General features: G+C 45.9%; 1 protein-coding gene across 2 annotated transcripts; it reads left to right on the top strand.

The window, feature by feature from the left end:
• On the top strand, positions 1-21,920 carry ABCF3 (ATP binding cassette subfamily F member 3). 2 transcript variants are annotated; one of them, XM_083504109.1, is made up of 22 exons: positions 1-137; positions 621-898; positions 4,568-4,715; positions 5,007-5,086; positions 5,671-5,723; positions 6,135-6,232; positions 7,174-7,296; positions 8,291-8,557; positions 8,682-8,762; positions 10,084-10,143; positions 10,465-10,521; positions 10,796-10,818; positions 12,336-12,391; positions 12,573-12,773; positions 14,669-14,745; positions 15,791-15,835; positions 17,166-17,298; positions 17,673-17,761; positions 18,557-18,648; positions 19,836-19,968; positions 20,125-20,212; positions 20,604-21,920. In XM_083504109.1, the coding sequence occupies exons 2-22, from the start codon at positions 730-732 to the stop codon at positions 20,760-20,762; spliced, it is 2,232 nt and encodes a 743-aa protein (XP_083360235.1). In that variant the 5' UTR covers positions 1-137; positions 621-729; the 3' UTR covers positions 20,763-21,920. The 2 variants fall into 2 exon arrangements, with proteins under 2 accessions (XP_083360235.1, XP_083360236.1); XM_083504110.1 differs by lacking the exons at positions 1-137; positions 621-898; positions 4,568-4,715; ... (1 more) ...; positions 5,671-5,723; positions 6,135-6,232 and having other exon boundaries at positions 7,174-7,289.
• The last annotated feature ends 788 nt before the right edge of the window (positions 21,921-22,708 follow it).

Here is a 22,708-nt window from a genome sequence, read left to right as displayed (position 1 = left end):
AAGTACTTAATTCGTTCTGGAGGTCCGTTCTTAAGCTGAAACTGTTCTTAACCTGAGGTACCCCTTTAGCTAATGGGGCCTCCCGCTGCTGCTGCATGATTTCTGTTCTCATCCTGAAGCAAAGTTCTTAACCCGAGGTACTATTTCTGGGTTAGCGGAGTCTGTCACCTGAAGCGTATGTAACCCGAGGTACCACTGCACATACTGGGACTATTATTCAGTGGACCGGGGGCGGGGTGTTTTGCTATTTTAGGTGTTGTTTGCCTTACCTCGCATGCAGTGCTATTTGCATGAGCATTTAGCACATAAAACGCCACTTCTCGAACGGGTAGCATTAGAGCAATCGTTCCTAATCTTCAAAAAACTGACTCTTCTGAATTAAAATCACACACTTTCTTCTTTACACCCCGCCCCCAAAAGGTTTGCTTTCAGTGTAGAAGAGCTACCCATTCAGAAAGGAGAAAACGGAGTCGTTGTAGAGTTGGAAGGGGGACCACAGGGGTCATCTAGTCCAACCCCCTGAAATGCAGGAATCTCCAAGAAAGGAGAGTCTACCAGCTTCTAAGGGACTCTCGTTCCAATGTAGAACCACTCTTGCTCTCTTCCCCCTTTGGTCCTAGGATATTGCAGATTTGGAAAAGGGGGCCATTGGTTGTGATTGGCCCCTCAAACCCCCCGCTTCTCTTTCCCAACCTCCTTTGCGCCCGGCTGATCTCCTTCCTCCCACGAATGGACTACATTTCCCATCGACCACCGCGGCGTCGGCCTCGGAGTCCGAAGGCTGCATCCGGGCTCCGAGGAAGGCCCAGAGGCCGGGCGGCGATGGCGGCCTCCTGCGCCGAGATCCTGCGGAGGGAGTTCCCGGAACTCGACGGGGAGATGTTCGATTACGTGACCGGTGAGGCTGAGGCGAGGGCGGAGCGGGGGGGGGGCGGCTGGGCTGCGGGCGGAGGGGCGTCTTTCTCCTCAGCACAGCCGAGACCAGCCGGGCTCGCTCAGCGTGGCTGTCCCCGGCTTCCCTCCGCAAGGCTGAGGTGGCCATGCCGAGGGAAGGCGGGCGGCGGGCGGCGCGAGGAAGCGAAGCGGGTCTTTGGCCCTCCGCTCCTTCTTCGACTTTGGCCTCCCCTCATGTCGGCTGGGTAGGATGCGAGGCCTCTATGCGGGTGTGTGTCATGGGCGTCGCCAGGACTTTTGGTAGGGAGGGGGCAGGACTTCGTGGGGGGGGCACAACCGGCGTCAATTAGTTCTATTGTTTTATTTGATGGGGGGCAAATGCCCCCCTCTGCCACCACCCCCTTGGCTACACCCATGGTGTGTGTGTGTGTGTGTGTGTGTGTTATCTGTAACGAAGGTCCCAGGTAATGACACCCATATATCATATATTTCATTCTCATATATATGTGTGTGTGCGCGCGCACGTGCGCATATCAACATCCATACATATGTGTGTCTATACATATACACATGCATATACATACACACACACACACACACACACAGTAGTCACAGAGTATTCTGCTCTGGTCAGACCTCACCTGGAGTACTGTGTCCAGTTCTGGGCACCACAATTCAAAAAGGACACTGACAAACTGAAACGTGTCCATGGGAGGGCAACCAAAATGGTCAAAGGCCTGGAAACGATGCCTTATGAGGAACGGCTAAAGGATCTGGGCATGTTTAGCCTGGAGAAGAGGAGGTTAAGGGGTGATATGATAGCCATGTTCAAATATATAAAAGGATGTCACACAGAGGAGGGAGAAAGGTTGTTTTCTGCTGCTCCAGAGAAGCGGACACGGAGCAATGGATCCAAACTACAAGAAAGAAGATTCCACCTAAACATTAGGAAGAACTTCCTGTTGGACAGTGGAATTTGCTGCCAAGGAGTGTGGTGGAGTCTCCTACTTTGGAGATCTTTAAGCAGAGGCTTGACAACCATATGTCAGGAGTGCTCTGATGGTGTTTCCTGCTTGGCAGGGGGTTGGACTCGATGGCCCTTGTGGTCTCTTCCAACTCTATGATTCTACATGATTGCTCACACCGCCACAAGGCTTCTTAAAGCTGGAAACATGCTTTATAAAACGTGCCCACCCCCTTGCAAATCTCTCTTTCAATAATAATTTTAAAAACCTTTCTGCATCCCAAGAACCTTTGCTGCTCCTGCATGTTGCCTACTCAGAAGTAACTCCTGTTGGGTTCAGTGGGCAATCCAAGGAATCAAGCGCCTTCTCCCCAAATTTGAGCCTAAAGAGACACTTGTGGTTCAGGCTGAGGGCCTGTCAGCCACCCAGTTTAACAAATCAGCAATGCCACCTACCTTGTTTGGAAACCAGTCAAGTGACAGATATATATATATTTCAATGAGTTAATTGGGCGGGGGGGGTTGAGGGGGTCTCCAAAGGTAACGGCAGACTTGTTAAATGACAGGCAAGAAATTATTATTGCATACTGTACAGTATTTATTTACTTTTCCTTGGGGCTCATGACAGCTTGCATATAAAAATGAGAACCGCTAAACGAGAACCATGAGGGGGAAATCATTTTAAAAACCAACACTATTAGAAGTAGAATATATATATAGTGGTACCTCGGGTTACATACGCTTCAGGTTACATATGCTTCAGGTTACACACTCCACTAAGCCAGAAATAGTGCTTCAGGTTAAGAACTTTGCTTTAGGATAAGAACAGAAATCGGGCTCCGGCGGCAGCAGGAGGCCCCATTAGCTAAAGTGGTACTTCAGGTTAACAGTTTCAGGTTAAGAATGGACTTCCGGAACCCGAGGTACCACTGTATAAGTAAAGTATATATGGTAAAGTAATATATGCATATATATTTTTTTTGTGTGTGTGTGTGTGTGTGTGTGTGTTATATGTATATGCTTGGAAAAATCTATTGGAACCATGCAAACAATCATAATTAAAAACAGTACAGCACCAGCACTTTCATTGAAAGCAGTCAGTTCCTAAAAGCCTGTTTGAACAAAAAAGTCTTCACCTGCCAGCTTCACCATTTTCAGCCTGAGGCGAGCACCCAAGGGCCACATACCAGTGGTGGGGCAGGCCAGAGGCAAAAGTCGGCAGAGCAGAAAATAGATCATGGGCTGCTTATTAACAGGCTTTAGTCTTAGGTCAGTGGTTCAGGATTTCTATCCAACTAGACATGTTTAAAGGAAGCAAACTTTACTCTTATTTATTTCAGTTTCAGCCCTGATCCTAAACATGCTTATGTGGAAATAAGCCCAATAGATTTCAACTGGATTTACATCCAGATAAGTCGTCGTCTTCTTCTTCTTCTTCTTCTTCTTCTTCTTCTTCGGCGATCATAAGTATGCCTAGTGTTGCAGCTTTGATACATCACCTCATCTCTGAAGCCTTGAATCCATTCTTTCCCTGATTGGGACTCAGAGTTCCAGAATGATGAAACATTTTGCCTGTTCTTTATCCTCCTACTTCCTTTCTCCTTTCCTTTCAAGGTCTAGGAAGGTATTTTTCTGGGAAACCATCACAGGGTATGGATCAGCCCAAGGCCCAGAGGCTGCTTCACAATCTGAGGTGTGGTGTGTGGGCAACATTGTATGAGGGAAGAATAAATCGCATGGTTGACCCCACCCCCATTACAAACCATATAGTCAAGATCACACTTGTTTCTCTCTGGATTAAGTAACTTTTATTTGGTTTCATTTCCCAAGCAGTGTCACAGGAAGGATCATAGAATGATAGAGTCGTAGAGTTCGAAAGGACCACAAGGATCATGTAGTTCAACCCCATGCAAATCAGGAATCTTTGGCCCAGAGTGGGGCTCAAACCCATGACCTTAATAAATTGAATTACTGCTTACTAACAGACTTGAGTCTTAGGTCAATGGTTCAGGATTTCCATTCAGCAAAAGTGTATATCCACCTATGCAAATTTAAGGGAAGCAAACTTTAATCTGCAATACCCAGCTATCCTCTTTCTCTACCCCTTTCAAGTCATGAAGAGTATGTTCTGTGGCCATGTTGTTCAACTAAAATTGTTCTCCCCCAAATAATAATCTGTGAGAAGATCAGCAACACTGGCTAGGCAGGATAGGATTGGAGAAGCTTAAAGACAGTAAGACCTCCTTCCTCAGGCATTTTCACTGAAAAGGTGAAGAGGGAAGTATTTTACTCATATCCCAGTTGGTTGGGAATTTTCTCTTCCTATCACTGGAAAACTTTGTCCGTAGAACATGAGACTCATAATCTCATAATCATAATCCACATTCGGCAAAAGATTCCTGAGAATTCTGTGATTCTCTGAGATGAGTGATCATGAAACTCCCCTTGTATTCCCAAGCAACAATTTTGTTGTCTGACAGCATGGTGTGGGAAAGTCATCCAACTAAACGTTCTTTGGTCATGCAAGAGGTGAAGTAAATGTTTAGTTATTTATTTAGAAGATTTATGAACCACTCACATAAAATATCGGAGTATAAACTATGCGCCAGGTTGGAACGTTGGCCCTATTCTTACTGGTAGCTGACCAAGCCCAAAGGAACGGCAAGGGACTTGGCCATGCATTAATGGTGCCTTGCATTCCTTTCACAGGGGTCCTGCACAGCGGCAGCTCAGACTTTGAGTCAGTGGATGATCTGTTTGAAGCGGTCGGGGAGCTCTTGCAAGATGTGGCCAGAGACTCGAAGGACGATGAGGACATCCGTGCTATCTGCCAGCGGATGTACAACACTCTCCATATGTATGCTCCCTTTGACTGATACTGAGTGGGTGAAGCTGAGAGCAGGCAGAGGGGACCAAACAAATGGCAATAGTGCAGCCAGTGGGGATCTAGATTATGCAGAGGGCTCTGGCAGCTCCTGGTTTTAGGCATGTTTCCTTTTCTATTGCTTTCCCAGGGTTTGAGGGCAGGATATTGGACTGTGTGACTGTTGTTTTCATCGTATGAGGCTGTTTCTGTGAGAAGTATTAATAATGACTGAGAGAGAAACTTTTTTTAGGGTCTCTTAGCTAATTATCTTGTGTCTGGCAGGGACAGCGAAAACTCCCAGGGTAGCAGGCAGGTGCTCCTGGATGCCCCCATTCAGCTTTCGAAGATCACGGACAATTATGGTGAGTAGCACTGGCATCTGGGCTCCCCTACTGGATCAGACCAGGGATCCATACAGTGGCTGGCTAGATAGTGGTGCATGAAGGCAGTAGTTTGCCTGCCTCCCTCCCCTGTCCACATGCAACAGGTATACTGTCTTTAGATCTGGAGGTTCTGTTTAGCTGTCATTGGATAGTAGTTGTTGATCAGTCTTCTGTTTAATTTTGATTTAAAAAAAAAAAATTAAAGCCTCCTAAGCTTATTACAATTCTTTGCTGCAGTAAAATCTGGCTCCTGCAGCCAAACTGGTTTTAAATGCATTGTTCTGTTTTCCTTTGGACCACATCAGTGAGGCTGGGAAGCTCAGGATCTCCATACTGATTGCCCAGACTTCCACCCTGGAGAGGTCACTTTGACTCTGCTAATGCAGCGGTTTGACTTTACTGCCAAAGGTGTACTCCATTGTCTCTCGACAGACAGGTGCCAACAGTGCAACAACAATACCAACTACGGTGCTTTATTAAGCAGGGTACAGTGGAGGAAGGGACTGTATTGGTGCTGAAGCTCTTGTAAGCAGCATTTTCACTGCTCTCTTGCTTGATTTCAGATTCTGGCTTGGATGTGCTGCCAGGGCTGATGTTCAAGAGAGATCAGAACTCGGTAAGCGAACCAGAGCTGGAGGGTCAGTTGACTCCAAGCTGCTGAGCCAGCTAAGGCTATATTGTTAGGGTAGCAAGGACCCCTTTGCTCTCTAGATCAGGGGTGGCCCACATGGTCCCTCCAGGTGTTGCTGGACTGCAGCTCCCATCATCCCTGACCATTGGCCATGCTTCCTGGGCTGATGAGAATTGAAATTCAACATTTGGAGGACACCACCTTGCTTACCACTGGCATATTGCATCCTGGCTTCCTCTGTCTCCCTCTGCTCCATTTCAGTCCATATATTCCATTCTGCAGTGTGCTGCAGTTGGATGGAATGGGAGGTAGCATAACTGTGCTGGGGGCGGGGGGCGCAACCTAATCCCAGTGACTCAACCTCTGATGCTTCTTTCTCCCTCGCTTGCACTGCAGATAGTGAATGCCAAGAAGCTGGAGAAAGCAGAGGCTCGCCTCAAAGCAAAGCAGACTAAGAAGCAGGACCGAGATTCTATGAAGTCTGGAAGCCCATTGTGAGTGAAAAGTCTTATCAACCTTGAGCAGGGAGGGCATGGTTCCTGCTTCTCAGACCCCACGGGAGATTCCTAGGAGGCTGGCAGCAAAAACTTCAAAATTCCTGGAGCTGGATATCGTAGACATGTGCAAAAATTGTGCTGCCAGAGCTGGTTATCTTGCCTTGTATTTTTTGTAGTAGATAGGTAGCCGTGTTGGTCTGCCATAGTCAAAATAAAAAAATTCCTTCCAGTAGCACCTTAAAGACCAACTAAGTTAGTTCTTGGTATGAGCTTTCGTGTGCATGCACACTTGGTATCTGAAGAAGTGTGCATGCACACGAAAGCTCATACCAAGAACTAACTTAGTTGGTCTTTAAGGTGCTACTGGAAGGAATTTTTTTATTTTGTATTTTTTGGGTAGACTCAGCTGATCAAAGGTGCTTGCAGGGAGTGCTGTGTGTTGGAGCAACAAGTACCTCACCAAGGGCTTTGCAAGTGCCACCAATCTGCAGTTCCCTTTTTGGCCCAGCTATTAGTTTGAGCGTGGTTTGGTCAAAATGGCTTTGTGGGCCAAATAGGGAGGCCTGGTGAGCCAGAGGTTCTCTGCTCCTGGCCTAGAGTACTGATGCACAGGGTGGAGGAAATACTGACCCAATGGATGTGCCAGGAGGCAAGGAGACTCTGGGGAAGATGGAGTTGGCTGGCTGCTTTTCAATACAAAATTACATCTTCAGGGTTCTTAGGAGTTTTCCGTCTCTCAAAATACTAGGTCTCAGGGCCACCAAATGAAACTATTCTTCTCCCTATCCACGTAGAAAACTACTGTGCCAGGGAGATGGGTTCTAGCCTACATACAAGAATCAAGTTTTCATGGTAGGAGTAAGGCATTCCAAATAAGGGGAAGAAATGTTTGCCTTCCCCTGCTTTAATGGTCCCCTTTGTTTCTTGTCTGATGTCAGGGTGCTTGAAGAAGCATCTGCCAGCCAAGCAGCCAGCAAGAAGGAAACTCGTCTCGAGACATCAGGCAAGAACAAATCCTACGATGTACGCATTGAGAACTTCGACGTGTCCTTCGGTGAGCGGTGAGTGCTTGCAGGCTGATGGGCACCCAGAGTTTGTGGGGTAGACATGCCTGTCAGCTGTGAATGGGAACCTCTGAAATGGCAGGTGGTGCTCAGGTTGTTGCCAGGCTTGTCCATGGGGCTGCCTGTATGCAGTTATAGTTTAAAAAACATGATCAATGACTGGAACTGAGCATTGAACATCTTACTAATGCTGAAACAGCCTTTTTCTTGTTGCAATTCAAAGTGCCAGCAGTTATCCTGTTAGAACTCTACCTGGCTTGAGAGCTGGGGAATTTCTATTTTGGTGTCTGTCAGCCTGCCTGTATACTTGGGCAGTCTTTGAAGGCTCTCCTCTGGGTGCCCTCACTGTCTAAAATGACGGGCAGCAACTGAGGACAGGGCCTTTGTGGTTGTGGCTCCCCAATTATGAAATGCTTTCTCCAGAGAACCTGATCTAGCACCTTTTATAATGTGTCTTTTGCGCTGGGCATAGAGCATTTTATTTTCTAATGCCTTAAATATCTTTTACTGCTCCTGTTTCTCCTTGCTTTTATCTCTTCTGTTGCTGTTGTGTTATTTGCATGTTATGGCTTTTAGCTATTGCAGGAATGTTTTACACCGGAGGGTGAGGTACACATTTATAAAATAGTATGTTTGGAAGTTTTTGGAAGCTTGGGAGGCCAGGAGGTATTTGACAGAATACTAGCTGTGATGGCTAAGTTCTGCCTCTGTAGTTGAAGGCAGAAGGAAGTCCAGCGCTGGGTGGTGTGATGGCTGGATTTATGCTACTTGTGAGCAGAAACTAAAAGCAAAGCAGTAGAAAGGGGGTGGGGAGAGAGAGAGCTTCCTAAGCTAGCCTACTTGTAGCTCTACCCACAAGGTGTTGACACTCTGCCTCATCTGCTTCCCATGCTCTCTGTAGTCTGGGAGGATAGCAACCTGCTTTGTGCAGAGACTCCAATGGGCCGGTAACACTGACTGTTATAAGGGTCTGTGTGTTCTCTCCTTTCAGTGTTCTCCTCACTGGTGCAGACTTGAACCTGGCATATGGCCGGCGATATGGCCTGGTGGGCCGGAACGGGTTGGGCAAAACGACGTTGTTGAAGATGATTGCCAGCAATAACTTGCGCATACCCTCACACATCAGCATCCTCCACGTGGAGCAGGAAGTGGCGGGGGATGATACGCCAGCCCTGCAGAGCGTGCTAGAGTGCGATACCACCCGCGAGAGTCTGCTGAAGGAGGAGAAGGAGCTGACAGCCCGAGTCAATTCTGGAAGGTAATCCTAGTCTTGATGCTACCTTCCCAAATTTCTTAGCTCAGACATAAGCATCCTCTGGTACCGAGCGGACCTTCTCTTACCACCCAGAAAACTGACACACTGTTCTTATGTCCTGTTTCAGGGGAGAAGGCACTGAAGGCGCTCGACTGTCAGAAATCTATGCCAGGCTAGAAGAGATTGAGGCAGACAAGGCCCCAGCAAGGTGAGATGCCACTCATTTTAGTTGTGACAAATGCATATCTTCAGCCATTTGCTTAGTTGTCTATTAGATGTCAAAGACAGAAATTTTCTGAATGGCTGCCAGGATTTGGGATGTATGATGTTCTAAACCCTGGCTTTCAAATCCAGTTAGGAGGTGCAGTCCTTTTTGCCGGGCTTGTGTCAGTAGGTTGCTTGATGGGGCACCTGTCAACAACCTCAGGGCTGAGGTGAACACACCATGAATTTGGCTTCTGACCTTGCTGATCTGCCCATAAATTGACCATGGTCTGCCCTTGGTGTCCCATGCTGGTCTCCAGCTCTGGTGGAATCGAACAGCTCAAGTCTTCGCCTGTTTACAAAGAGCCAAGCACTTCTCAGCCAGGCGTGCCACAGGGAAGCAGCAGTGGCATAACTTGTGCAACAGGGATGTGTTAGCTGCTCACAAAGCCCAACCACTTGGCCAAGCGAGTCTGGGAGGAGGAGAAGGCTGAGTGCCAGCCACTCTTCTAGGCATGCCTGAGCAGCCACCCACTGAGGCACACTTCTTGCCTGAGGGGTGAGATGGTGGCTGAAGAGGTTGCAGGCCAGCCACTCTCCAAGCTGTGCCTCCACCCTCCCTTCAAGACATGCACTTAGGCCTTGGATGTAATTGAAGCAGGATATTAGTATGTTACAGAAAGGGTGCAGGGGTCAGATTCAAGGGCAAGCTGGAACACCTCTCCAACTTTTCTGTTCTCCAACTGCATGTTGGAGTCTTGCTCAGAGGGCCAGGGATTGTATCTCTGCAGTACTGATTACTTTATAATCATTAAAAGAATTACATTTACTTTAAAGGAAATGGGGAGTTGAAACAGTTCCCAGAGTGTGCCTATGTGGGAACCAAAAGTGCACAATCTTGGGGTTCCACTGCAGAAGGAAGGTTGGGTTTAAATGTCAGGAAATAAATAAATTCTGCCAATTGGACTGGCAGTTTCTGAGGCAGATGTCTGTTAAAACTGCTTGGGTAGGAGAACTGCACAACTGATTATCACATTCAGCTTGAGCTGGTAAAGGTAATATTTTGGTGTGAAGCTTGCTGCTGATCTTCCTTTCTTTCTCTGTCTGTTTACATTTGAGTAAACTCCAGCACTGCATCTCGGATGGGTGTTGTGCCTTTAAATTTCTCGTTAACAGTCTTGAGTGCGTTCGGAGCGACATATAGATCTTTCAGCCAATTGGAACTGCAGAACAGTTTCTCTTCATGGGAAATACTTTGTCCCCCAACTTACTGACTTCATTCTATTATTTATCTTCTCCCTCCCACCCCCCGTGCCACTTTTCAGAGCATCTGTCATTCTTGCTGGGCTGGGATTCAGTGCAAAGATGCAGCAACAGACAACCAAGTAAGTGATCTCTACCAGAGCTTGACTTTTTTCTGCTATGATCTGAGCTGTTGGGAGTCCTAGCTTTTCCTCCTTTCTACCTTAGCAGGTCAGGTGGTTTTTGTGGGTGAGGTGTACATACCAGGTGATGGAAAGCTTGGTAACCACTTGCTTCACATTACAATTTGGGCAGGGGATGTGGGTAGAGAGACAATAGATTGAGCTGGGATGCCTCTAGTTTCCACCTTGTATTGTTGAGAACCGTAAGGCTGCCTGCTGTATCTGTAGGCTGATGGGTGCCCACCTGGCACAGGGAATCTGATGTATGTTCCTTCTTTCCAGAGAGTTTTCAGGTGGTTGGAGAATGAGGCTGGCTTTAGCTCGTGCCCTTTTTGCCAGGTATGTCTTGTTGATGTGCTGTGTTCTTGAATGGTACAAACTCCTGGGCTGAGTGGGAATTGTCAACCCAGCAAATCTAAGACATCTAAACAAAAACAGCTGAAGTTGGATGGGATAGTCATTGTTGGCTTATGCCATCCCACGTTGTAAGAGAAAATGCTTTCAAAACAACTTCATAGTAGCCTTCAAACTGATCCTTAATATTGATTGTCTGCCTCTCTTTCTTGCTTTCTCCATCCCTTTCTCCTTGTCCTGTTGGTTCTGGTGTTCTCAGGCCTGACCTCCTCCTGCTTGATGGTAAGTATTGTCTGGAGGCAAATGGGGGAGAAGAAAGTGCATACTACACAGTATTCTCCAAATGTGAAATGCAATGTTCCACGTGCTGCTACCCTCAATAAACAGCATTTCCATGCGCTGCTCTGGTTTCGGTGTTCCGTTGCGCCAGAAGTGGCTTAGTCATGCTAGCCACATGACCCGGAAAAAACTGTCTGTGGACAAACGCCAGCTCCCTCGGCCTGTAAAGCGAGATGAGTGCCACAACCCCAGAGTCGTTCGCGACTGGACTTAACTGTCAGGGGTCCTTTAGCTTTTTGACCCTCAACTGTTGGGGTTCCGTTGTTCATTTCCAAGTTGATCTTGCCAAAGTTTACAGTGGTAAACCTGCAGTGGTAAATGAAGCAAACAGGTTGCCTCAAAATGATTGCTTGAAGCTATGGTTTGAAGTTGGCTTTCTAACCATAATTTGAAGGCTAAAAGAGCAAGATTGAAGGAAGATCTAAATTGAGTCCTGGTCCTCTTGCTCTGAATTAATCCAGTCCAGAGCAAGAGGACCATGACACAATTGATCCAATCCAGATCAACTGGCACCATGTTTCTGTTTGGTTCTGTGTTCTAAACATATATTAAAAGTGTCCCTCCATTTTAATAAGCACTCAAAGTTTATTAATGCACATTAGATTTAACTGGTTAGATGATATTGGCAGTTCAGTGAAATATATTAATAGATTGTGAGGCAAAGCCATGTAGACCTTGTACCATCATACAAGTCTGTGCTGTAGGGAGGGTGAGCTCATAGTTGCTGCACAGTCTGAAAAATTCATGGAATGTGATATAAACTCCTAGATCCTGGCCCCAAAGTGGAGCATAGCCTGTTCAGAAGATTGTAAGTGGTGGTCTCTGTTGACCCAAAACAGGAGAAGACCAAATTACTGTTTAGTCCAACGCTTTTCCAGCAAATCATGTCCATCTATCCCCAGCAGATCTACTTAGGTCCTCTGGGATCTAACAGGTTGATAAAAAGACCCTCTTTTGGTCCTAGAAATGTGTTTGGTATTTTGGAATTTCTAGGAGTTTGTTTGTTGTTGTTTTTTAGTTGTTCAAGTTCAGAGCTTTTGCATTGTATGCGGACACTTGCCAGTCCTAAGAGAGATGTGTGACCCTTTGAATTATGGGTCTAGCACAGTTGTCTGTAATCAGACCCAAAATACAAGTGAAACCTCTCTACCAAGTCCTCTCAAGGGAAATTTAATTGATGGCACCTTGAGTTCAATGGCCCAGCTAATTTCCTACCATCGCTACTGTTGGTTAGCAGATATCCAGGATGTTTTCCGTCCAGTTCTTGGGGTACTTAAGATGCTTTCGTGGGGGACTGAACCCAGGATGCTTAATTGCACAGCATATGCTGTACCACAAAGTTACATCATCACTTTGTCGAAGAACTTCCCTCCTGTTTGGAGAACGGGTGCTTTTTAATTGAAATAATTTCTTAACTGCTAAGTCCCTTGCCAAAAAACTTAATTTTTGTTCACTTCCAGAGCCGACCAACATGTTGGATGTGAAGGCTATCATCTGGCTGGAGAACTATTTGCAGGTCTGTTGGAAGCTAAAAGAATATTTTTCCAGATTGTGCTTCTGGTTTGCTTTGGTTTGTTTCCCTTAGCATTTTGATGAAAAGTGGGAAGAGGCTATGGTGAGAAATAGGTTAGGTCCTCCTTGATCTGTCTGAAATTTTCACACTGCTGAGGTTGCCTCTTGGTTGCTGGTTCTTCCAGACATGGCAGTCAACCATCCTGGTTGTGTCCCACGATCGGAACTTCCTGAACGCCGTGGCCACTGACATCATCCACCTCCACTCACAGCGGCTCGACAGCTATCGTGGCGATTTTGAGAACTTCGTCAAGATCAAAGAAGAGCGGTTGAAGAACCAGCAGCGCGAGTATGAGGCTCAGCAACAGTATCGAGAGCACATCCAGGTATGGTTCAGGGAGCAGATCAGGGTTTAGGGATATAGCCTCGCTGAGTGGGTCAATATTAAGAGCCTGTCAGAGGGAAGTTATGTAGATTCATGTAGACCCATCTCTTGAGCTTAGGGTGGAGATCCTAAAGCCATCTAGATATTGCTAGACTCCCATCCCCATCCTCCCTGACCACTGCTCATTCTCTGGCTGAGGCTGATAGACCACCACAGTTTCTGTCTCCAGTAAAAGTGAAATTTTTGACCTATGTTGACATTGTGCAAAATTGCTTTTCACATAATTTGTACTGTGGTTTCCAAATTATTTTGCGTAATTTATTCTGGAATTCCTGGCCACGAGGATAAATAAGAAGCTGGAGGGGTGAATGAAGCCCCACCCACCCCTACCCACCGAATTTGGCCACATGCCTATGACTTCTGAGATTTCAGCAGCCGTTGCATACAGACTTTCAAGCGCGCCTCTGCAGCCCTACAGATTAGAAACTTGCTTTTAAAAAAGAAAGAAGCATGAGATTCTCAAGAGGCCAAATCCTGTGCCCAGCACAATTCTCTACCCTTTTTCTTTGCATGTAGATTTCAGCATTCAGTACACAGTACTTTACTCATACCTGGATTAGTGAGTTTAGGTGAGGGCTGTTAGTTTTCTCTGCACCTAATCAAATTAGGAATGCACAGCAGATTTAATCAGTTCTTTTTTATTATTCAAATCTTCACTATAAATCAGTCAGTAGATTTTTTTTTCTTTTCTAGATGCACTGTTACAATACTTAATATTTATAAAAGCTGCAGATGGCAAGCGCTGCTCTTTTTAAAAAAAGGGCAGGATGCCTCAAAACAGGGATTGCAGACCTTTATGGGTCTGTGGGCACATTTGCAGATTTGTGCACCACAACTACCCCACCCCCAAGCCATATTCTCCCTTTCCTAACAGCAATTAGGCTTGGGGGAAAGTATGTTCACTTTTTTTTCAGCTTAACTCCTCAGCTGTAATGCCTCCCTTGAAATCTCAGGAGTATGTGTGGTTGCAACCCTGTGAGCAGCAGGGAAGGCCCTATGGGTGCTCGTGCACCTCTGGGTTCTGTGTTAGCATTCCATGCCTCAGTTGATGTCCTGCTGTGACACGTGCACATCACTTAAACCAAAGGATGTGTCGTGGTCCCTCCCCCCCCCCCTTTTAGCATGCAAATCAATGCACAGTGAATTGGTTAAAATTCATATGGTGAATCAGCTCACACATTTTAATCGTGTGACAGCCTAAAATAAATAGAAGATCGTTGACGAGAAAGACAACGTCCTGTGTGCAATGACTCCACGCCGATTACCTTCCCATGTGTACATTTTGTGTGATTCTGCTTCAAAGATCAGTTTCCCCTGCAAAGCATTTGAAACCTTTTCTTGCAAGGTCTGGGGTCACAGAGGTGAGATGTTGAGAACTGGGGTGAGATGGAGGAAGACCACTGGAACCCATTTCCACCCCGACTTGCCAATGTTTCTGAGACTTCACTAGGTACGGCCCACAGGCTTACAATCTTCTGTGTAAACTGGAATGAGAAACATGTGAGTGGGTTTTGAATGATATGCCTATGAGTACACAGAATGTGCTCTGTTCCTCAGGTCCAACCCCCACCATACCTGAGGGCCCCTGTATTACTTCAGTGGCACCTGCAAGAAAGCAATTTGACCTACTTCTTAGGCCCCATTGCATTGCAGAGGGTGCCATCCAGGGCAATGCATTTTTGAAAGTACGTCCTGATTAAAATCACCAGGATGCACCTGTAGAAAAAACAGTGGCTAGGGTCCACAAATGAGCCATGGTCTTATGACTGAGACTCTGCATGGGGCTTCTCCTACCTGAAAGACTCTGATCTTCCCTTCTCTCTCTCTCCCTTTAAGGTCTTTATTGATAGATTTCGCTATAATGCAAACCGGGCGTCTCAAGTGCAGAGCAAACTCAAACTTCTGGAGAAGCTGTGAGTATCCACAACAGTTGGATTGAGCATTATTTGTCAGGGGTGCGCAATCATGTTGGCCCATATTTGCATTGCACAGTTCTACCTGGAGACAGACAACTGTCTTTTAACTTTGGGGTTGCAAAGAGTTTTGTTTTCTTAAGTTATGGGGTGGCACAAAGATGGTGTTAATGAATAAGTGAATGAGTAATTGTAGGCTCTGCAGATTGCTGTTAGGGCAATAAGGTGGTATAAAATATTTAAATATATATCCATATATCTATATCAATATCAATAAGCAAAATAAATTGACTGGGGTGATAACAGAGGCCTGGAAGTGCAGGGCCCACAAAGTCACCAAGATATCAAAGTTCCTTGGACAAGATTTTCTTTTTGGAATCTTTGCAATTTGTATATAGATTGGAAGCATAAGAATTCCCCACCCCCCCAAAAAAAATATTACTGTGTTGAACTTAATGAATCCAGGCCAGCATTCCTGCCTTATTATAAACCAAGTGAGGTGAATCTTTTGCTCTCCAAATGTGCCATCATCCCTGGTCATTGACCATGCTTGCTAGGGCTAGTGAGAGTTGTAGTTCAACAACATCGGGGGGGGCCAAAGGTTCCCCACTCTTGTTATTAACAGAGAAAACAGGTTGTTTCTGGGAAACTACAGTGCTTTCCAAACTGAGTCAAGGCCACAGGTGGTCCCCCATGCTTTGCTGTCTTTGAATTCATAGACCAGCCTTGCCAGATGTTATTGGGCCCCCATCAGCCCCAGCCAGCATAGTCAATGGCCAAGGATGACTGGAGTGATCATTCAACAACATATTGGAGAGCACCAGGTTGAGCAAGGCTGGCTTAGATGCTCTTGCTCAAGTAGTTAGGAGAACTTTGACTTGAAGAGGATGGGTGGGGGCAGTCTGCTTTCACTGATTCTGGTGAGTCCGGAGTAGAGGATGGCTCTTTCCGTGGGAGGTGCTCTGGTGTGAATGAGGCCTTCCCTGCTTCTAAATTGCTGTGTCCTCTTTTGTTGCAATGGGTCTGACCTTCTTTTGTCTCTTAGGCCAAAATTGAAACCTGTGGACAAAGACTCTGAAGTGATAATGAAGTAAGTGGCTCTTCACATAAATGAGACAGCTGACTTTTGCAGAAGAGGGTGTAGGAGAGCCGGAAGCTCTCTGCCTTGTGAGCCAGAACCATTCTTTTCTTGACCTTCTTGGTCTTGATAAACTCCTCACTTCATGACCACTAAGTCGAGAGTTGGTTGGTCTTGGATACCTTTGTGTGTTCAAGAACTTCTTAGTGGAAAATCAGCTGGTTTAGGAACTTGCATGGGACAGCATACTACAAATGGAAAGTGAAGAGACCTGCCTTCCCCAACCTGGTGCTGCCTGCAGATGTTTTGGACTACAACTTCCCTCGTTCCTAACCAGTGGCCATGCTGGTTGGAGCTGATGGGAACTGGAGTTCACTGACTTTTGGAGAGCACCAAGTTGGAAAGGCTTCTCCATACTTCGAATCGAGTTGAAACCTGGTTGGGATGCAATACCATAACATATGGGGAAGATGTTCTGCTTCCTCTTCTTTTCCTGCTCCAAAAAATCTCATGTCCACAGATTGGTTTGAGTTTCTCATTTTGGTTCTTCATTTTCTTGGGGGCTTCAGACTGATTCATACCTCAGGCACCTTCTGCAGAGGGTTCTGTGAAAGGGCTTTTTAAAAAGTGGCCTGGATGCAAGTGTGGTAACAGGCTCTTTAGAGAGTGCAGATTCTCTGCATGGCATTTCCTGTTCGGCACTTAGAAGCTCCTGCAGTGGACTTCCGTTGCCAATGACACAGTGTCCGGGTCTATAGAGACTTCATCTTTTTCACACTGCTGCCTCACAGATATAGAATTATAGAATTGGAAGGGACACTTCCATTTTCCTCAGATGTCGTGGTGTGGTGGCTCGTGTTCCTGATATGGTCCCTGACCACTACTGTCATAACAGGCCTGAAAAACTGGGATGGCCTGATGGCTAAAGAGATGGAGCTATAATCTGAGAAGGCTCCAGTTTGAATCTTGTTCAGTATGCCTCCACTCCCCGCGGCATCTATTACATGGTGGTAATAATACAGACCTGCCTTAGGGAGTTATTGTATGGATTGCAATAAGATTATTTCTAATGGTTTATTCCTTGTAACTTAAAGTGACAATTTCCCATCTAGGCCCTGACCTACTTGGCTTCAGCAAATTGGATGTATTACATGCCATTAGACTGTACCTCTAATAATGTATGAGAGGTGCTTTGAACACAGAAAGCACTGTAAGTGCTAAGTATTAGGGTCAGAACAGTGCTAAGAATTCAGTAAAATCTTACAGAAGTGTTTTCCCTGCTGCCCACCACTCTCGTTTGTGCTACTTCCTTTTGTGCTCAGTTTCCTTCTCTTTCCTGCAGGTTCCCAGATGGCTTTGAGAAGTTTTCTCCTCCCATCTTGCAACTGGATGAAGTGGACTTTTACTATGAGCCCAACAACTACATCTTTCGCTCCCTCTCAGTCTCAGCCGACCTGGAGTCCCGCATCTGTGTGGTATGGAGAGGGGTTTTCTTTTTTGATTATCTCTATTGAAGTTTTGAGCAGAGAAATGGCAATTAAAATTAAAACAGAGGGTGACAATTGATTTCGCGTTATGATGAATGTTCGATCTGCGCAAGGGTTGCAGCTTGCCAGACAGAATGATCCCCTTTTCTTTTCTCTCCCCACCCCCCTTCCTGGCACACTGTTCTAGAAGTTCTCTACACACACACCGCTGAGCCAATTCCAGGGGGTGTTCAGGAAAAGGAAATGGGAGAAAGCCCCATTGCATACTTGCATAGGGCTTCCGCTAATAGGCATTGTCAGGTGAAACCCTCCCAGAGTTCTGAAGGATGTCCATTCATTTATTCATTCATTGTTTCCTCTAGGTAGGGGAGAATGGAGCTGGCAAGTCTACGATGTTGAAGATCATGATGGGAGACCTGGCACCTGTTGAAGGAATTAGGCATGCTCACAGGTAGTTTCAGAAAAAATAAGGGGGCTTGATAGTGTTATGGGGTGAATGGGTCAAACCACAGAAAGCTGAGTTGTGAATACAACATAGATTCCTGCCAAGCATTCAGGGTATGTGCTTCTGTGTTGCTTTCTGTCTCCAGCAGAATCTCAGTGATGGTATGAACTGCAAAACATAGATGCCGCAAATTCTGAAATGTGGAGCATAGGGATTTTGAAGCTTTTATTAATGGAAGAAGCAAGTTTCTCATCCTTGTGGTGGGGGAGGAGCCTTTGGAAATGTGGTAGATAGTTCTTGATAAGAACTCAATACATTTGAGGAGCTATCAGAGCCCAAGAGTCCGATTTTCTGTACTTGGCAAAGCTTCTCATCATCCACCTTAAACCCCTTTTCTCTTTAATGTCATGTATGATTCCTCCCTTTCATTCATTACATTGACTCTTTATTGGAAGAGAAATAAATCCAAATGATTTAGGAACTGGAGTGATATGTGGGAATTAATATATGAAACCTACTTTCCACTAACTATTTCAGCATACTGATTCAAATAGATTCAGTAAGAGATCATTTGCCTTTGGCATGGGGGAATTGTGGAAAATGGATCTCCTTTGGTAGCTGAAGGAGAAACAGTCCATTTGTGCTTTTATACTCTCTCCTCAGGGTCAGGCAGCAGCATTTTTGTACATAGTGAAAGAAGAACATTGTTCCTTCACTTAGGTGGTTTCAGAATTGGGAGGTTATTGCTGCATAATTGCTTCCTGTAATAACACATTCTCTCTCCTTGCTCTGGCTTGGCAGGAACCTTAAGATTGGCTATTTTAGCCAGCACCATGTGGATCAGCTGGATCTCAACATCAGTGCCACAGAGCTACTAGCAAAGAAATTTCCAGGTAAGCTGTAGGGATTCCTGTGGAGTTAGTTGGTGACACATGACAAAAATAAGGATGGGTGCAATATAGCCAGATTTGGGAGAAAAGAAATATACCTTCCTGGCCTTCAGCTATCCAGCCTCTAGGAAAACTTATGCTTTATTGGTGATCTACAAGCAGTTCATCCTCCCCACCCCAGTATTTCACATAGACACATATATGTGCTTTATACCATATCTAGCTTGAGTTAGGAGCTTAACAATGTATTACTCTCTCTATTCGTTCAAGTGCATATTGTGTAACTCACCAGATCAGGAAGCCCGAAGTGTCATCTGTTGCCAGATAGTTTCCAAACCCAATTCAAGGTGCTCACATTAGCATTTAAAGCCCTATGTGACTTGAGCCCCAAATTACTGAAATACTGCAGATCCTCTCTAGTGTTAAGATCAGCAAGGGGGGTGGTCTTGGTAGTTCCATTTCCCCAGCCACTCTGTGCGGTTTCCAACAGAATTTAGAAACATAATAAAATGTAGTTTCTATGTCAGGTAGAAACACTCCTCTACCCTGACCTTTGAGACCCAAGGTCCATGTTCTCAGGACCTTATTCCTGTGACAAATTTGTTTTGAACTGTTTTTAATATTGAAATTGTTGGAACCTGCCCTGGGCCCTGATGTTCAAGTGCAGGCAATCGACTGAATTAATAATAAAAAATAATAATATTTTCCCCACTATCCTCCTGAGGTCAGCCACTCAAGAATCCACTTCGCTCTGTAACCAAAAGACACTGTCAAGCTAACCTGCCATCCTTATCCAAATAATCTGGGGCCTCTTTTTAGCTGTTAACTCCAGTAAAAGTGTGGTTCTTTCTGTGAATTTGTGTGCCTTGAATGCCATGCCACTCCTCTAATCCAGTGCTAAAATCAGTGTGCTACTAGGCTACCGTGGTCTCACCAATCCTGGCAGAGCAGCAGTGCTGTGGTCTTAAGAATATAAGAAGCCTGCTGAGTAGGGTCATCTAGTTCAGCAACCTGCTTTTCACTGTGTCCAACCAGATGCCTCTGGGTGGGAGACCCATAAGCAGGCCTTCTTCTGTAGCTGCTCCCCAGCAATGGGTACTCGTTAGCATTGAGATGATCTGTTCAGCTAACATGCTGGTAAGTGGCAGCTGCTTCATGAATTTTGACACCTTTCGGTATTTGGGTTCCAGGAAAGACAGAGGAGGAGTACCGCCATCAGCTGGGGTGCTATGGAGTCTCTGGCGAGTTAGCAGTTCGTCCTGTTGCCAGCCTGTCTGGAGGCCAGAAAAGCAGAGTGGCTTTTGCTCAGATGACCATGCCTTGGTAACTATGCTCAGATGAGTATGCCCCCCCCCCACCACACCTCTGTTTTCTTTTATAATGACCTCAATCATTGCACAGGAAGGAAGTGCCTTTGTGGCTCGCTTCAGGGATTTCCAACCCAGTGCTACATTCATTGCTTTTTCCTTTTCCTTCCAGCCCCAACTTCTACATTCTGGATGAGCCGACGAACCACCTTGACATGGAGACCATTGAGGCCCTGGCCAAAGCGCTCAACAATTTCCGGGTAAATCTTCCTCCAAGTAGCTGTTTAGTCTCTGTGCAGAAACTTACTTCCTGCCCAGCCGTGCTGCTGGGGACTGATGGGAGTTGTAGTCCAAAACATCTGGTTGGCAAAGGCTGTTCTACGCCATTTAATTGCACTATGAACAGAGCTGAGCAGCTTTGCTGCCCTGTTCCTCGGCAATAAGGGACTCTCTTTTTATTACAACTATATCCCACTTTTCAGCCAAAACTGGCTCTCCAAAAAGGAGCTTGCAAGATTTAAAATATGTTGCAAAATCTGCAGAGATAGCAGGAGCCCCAGGTTAGCACCTGAAGCTAGCAGAATGGCTGGGAGAACTGAGGCTGGTACGGCATGCTTTAAGTCTGAATTTTCTTTGTCCTTCTTGTTCCAGGGTGGTCTGATTCTCGTTTCCCATGATGAGCGTTTCATCCGGTTGGTGTGCCAGGAGCTGTGGGTGTGTGGGAATGGCACTGTGCAGCGCATTGAGGGAGGCTTTGATGAGTACAGAGACATCCTGCAAGAGCAGTTTCGGAAGGAGGGCTTTCTATAAAGCAGGTGCCCAGACTGTGTGCGTCAGCTGTTTGGGAGCGGAGTAAGTCGCCCAGCAACCCCCATCATAACCTGATGGTACAGCAGGGGCTTCGCCTACATCGTGTGAACATTAGCTGTGCCTGTTGGGTTAACCCTTCCAACACCCCACCCCGCCCCAGAAGCCAGCACCTGCTGGGGATTGCAGGAGGAGGAAAGCGACCAGAGTTGCCCGTTTTGCTGCTGGATCTGTGCCAAGTCTCTGCTGGGCAGGGACCAAAGGATGGCAGAGAGAGAGGTGGGGAGTGCCCAGTGCTGCTTTATTGGACAGGAGGAGGGGAGGTACCTGCTGCAAGCAATCCCTTCTCTCTCTCCACCTGTCTCCTTGGTAGAATTGAACCTGATGCTGTCATGTTCAGTGAGCAATCAGGTGGTTTGTGCGTGTATAAAATGCTGCTAAATGTTGCACATTGAGTAGCTGCTCCAGGAAAAAGGGTGGAACTCCAAACTTGCCATAGAAATGGTTGGGGGGGGGGTCTTCCTTCTCCCCCCACCATTCCGCAGTAAAGAGGTCCTGCCTCTTCTTCTAACTATCAAACACACAATTCAGATCCTCTTAGGAAAGCATTTCGCTCTTCATGGCTTAGCCTTCAGTTCCCCTTTCTATCCTGTGCAGGTGATGCTTTTGTAGGGTGGAAGGCAGGGAGGGGGGTTGTCTCTCCTCCCCATCTTCACTCTGGGCTGCGATCTTGGAAATGGGTAGGGATAAGGCGAGAGTTCTTCTGGGGTGGAAACACAACAGTTGACCCCACTGTCTGCCAGAAGGTGGTTGGTGGTCTTGGCAGTTCTGTTGTTGGGGCTTTGGTATAAGCCAGCCTTTGCCAAGCTGGTGCCCTGCAGATGTTTTGGACTACAATCCTGGCTATATTCCCAAAACATATGCTGGACACTAGATTGGCAAATGGTAGCTAAGCTGCTCAAATGAATGGTCCACACATCTGTCCGGTCTCTGAGCTTCTAACGGTCTAAACTCCATGCAGGACTTCCGTTCTGTCCCAGCTAACACACTGTGTCTTGGTAATTAAAAAGAGAGAGATTTTTTATGTTGCAAGGTAAATTTTCAACGCCCTGATCATCAGCATTGAGGTTGCTCTGTAAATAAAATGGAATCTCTCTGGCATTTTGGAGTTTTGTTTCTTATTTTCAGCATGTGGAACTTTATTTCAACACCTATGATGGTTTTGTTTTATTCACAGCCTGCTCTACATTGAATATTTGCAATTCCAGAACAGGGAACAAAGTAATAAAGATAAGTAGGAAAAGGCAATATACAAACATTACAAAGTCACATAAGCAACAAATGAACAATTATGTCATAAGTCATACAAACAAAACTACACTGTAGGCAAACATTAAAGTTTTCCAATTTAACTCAATACCAACTTAACCAATGGGGGAGGGGTGACCAAAAGTGGCAGTAAGCCACACTTGGTGTTTCTCCTTCCCATTTCAGACAAAACTCAGGAGCCTCAACAGCAGTTACAGCTGCTAGGGAGGAACATGCAGTTGGAATTGCTGACTTCTGTCTTCTTCCTTGCCTGCCAGCCCAAACACTGTCCTTCTGAATAGCTTGGGGAGCTATCCTCTTCGTCAAGTGCAGGGATGAGCTAATTCCATGCAGTGCAGAATCTCTTGTAGTGATTTTTTTCTTCTTAGGAACCAACTTTAATTTAAAAGAATAAACATACAGTATTTCCTCTAATGTAATGTGCACCTTTTTGGGGCCAAATTACATTTTCAAAATTAGAGTGTGCATTAGATTTGTGTAAATATGGTACTATTCTGTTTCTTGAATTAGGGAAGTTAAAGCACCAAAACAAAACCTAAAAACCACCTTCAGTTGGATGTCTATGTCAAGGCTTAAACGTAGGTGGGTGCTGAATGTATTGCGTCATTTAAGTGAGTTCA

This window comes from Podarcis liolepis (genome assembly GCF_965112155.1).
Source record: "Podarcis liolepis genome assembly, chromosome: 5".
NCBI classification, from domain to species: domain Eukaryota; kingdom Metazoa; phylum Chordata; class Lepidosauria; order Squamata; family Lacertidae; genus Podarcis; species Podarcis liolepis.
This window is presented reverse-complemented; position numbering and strand designations above follow the sequence as displayed.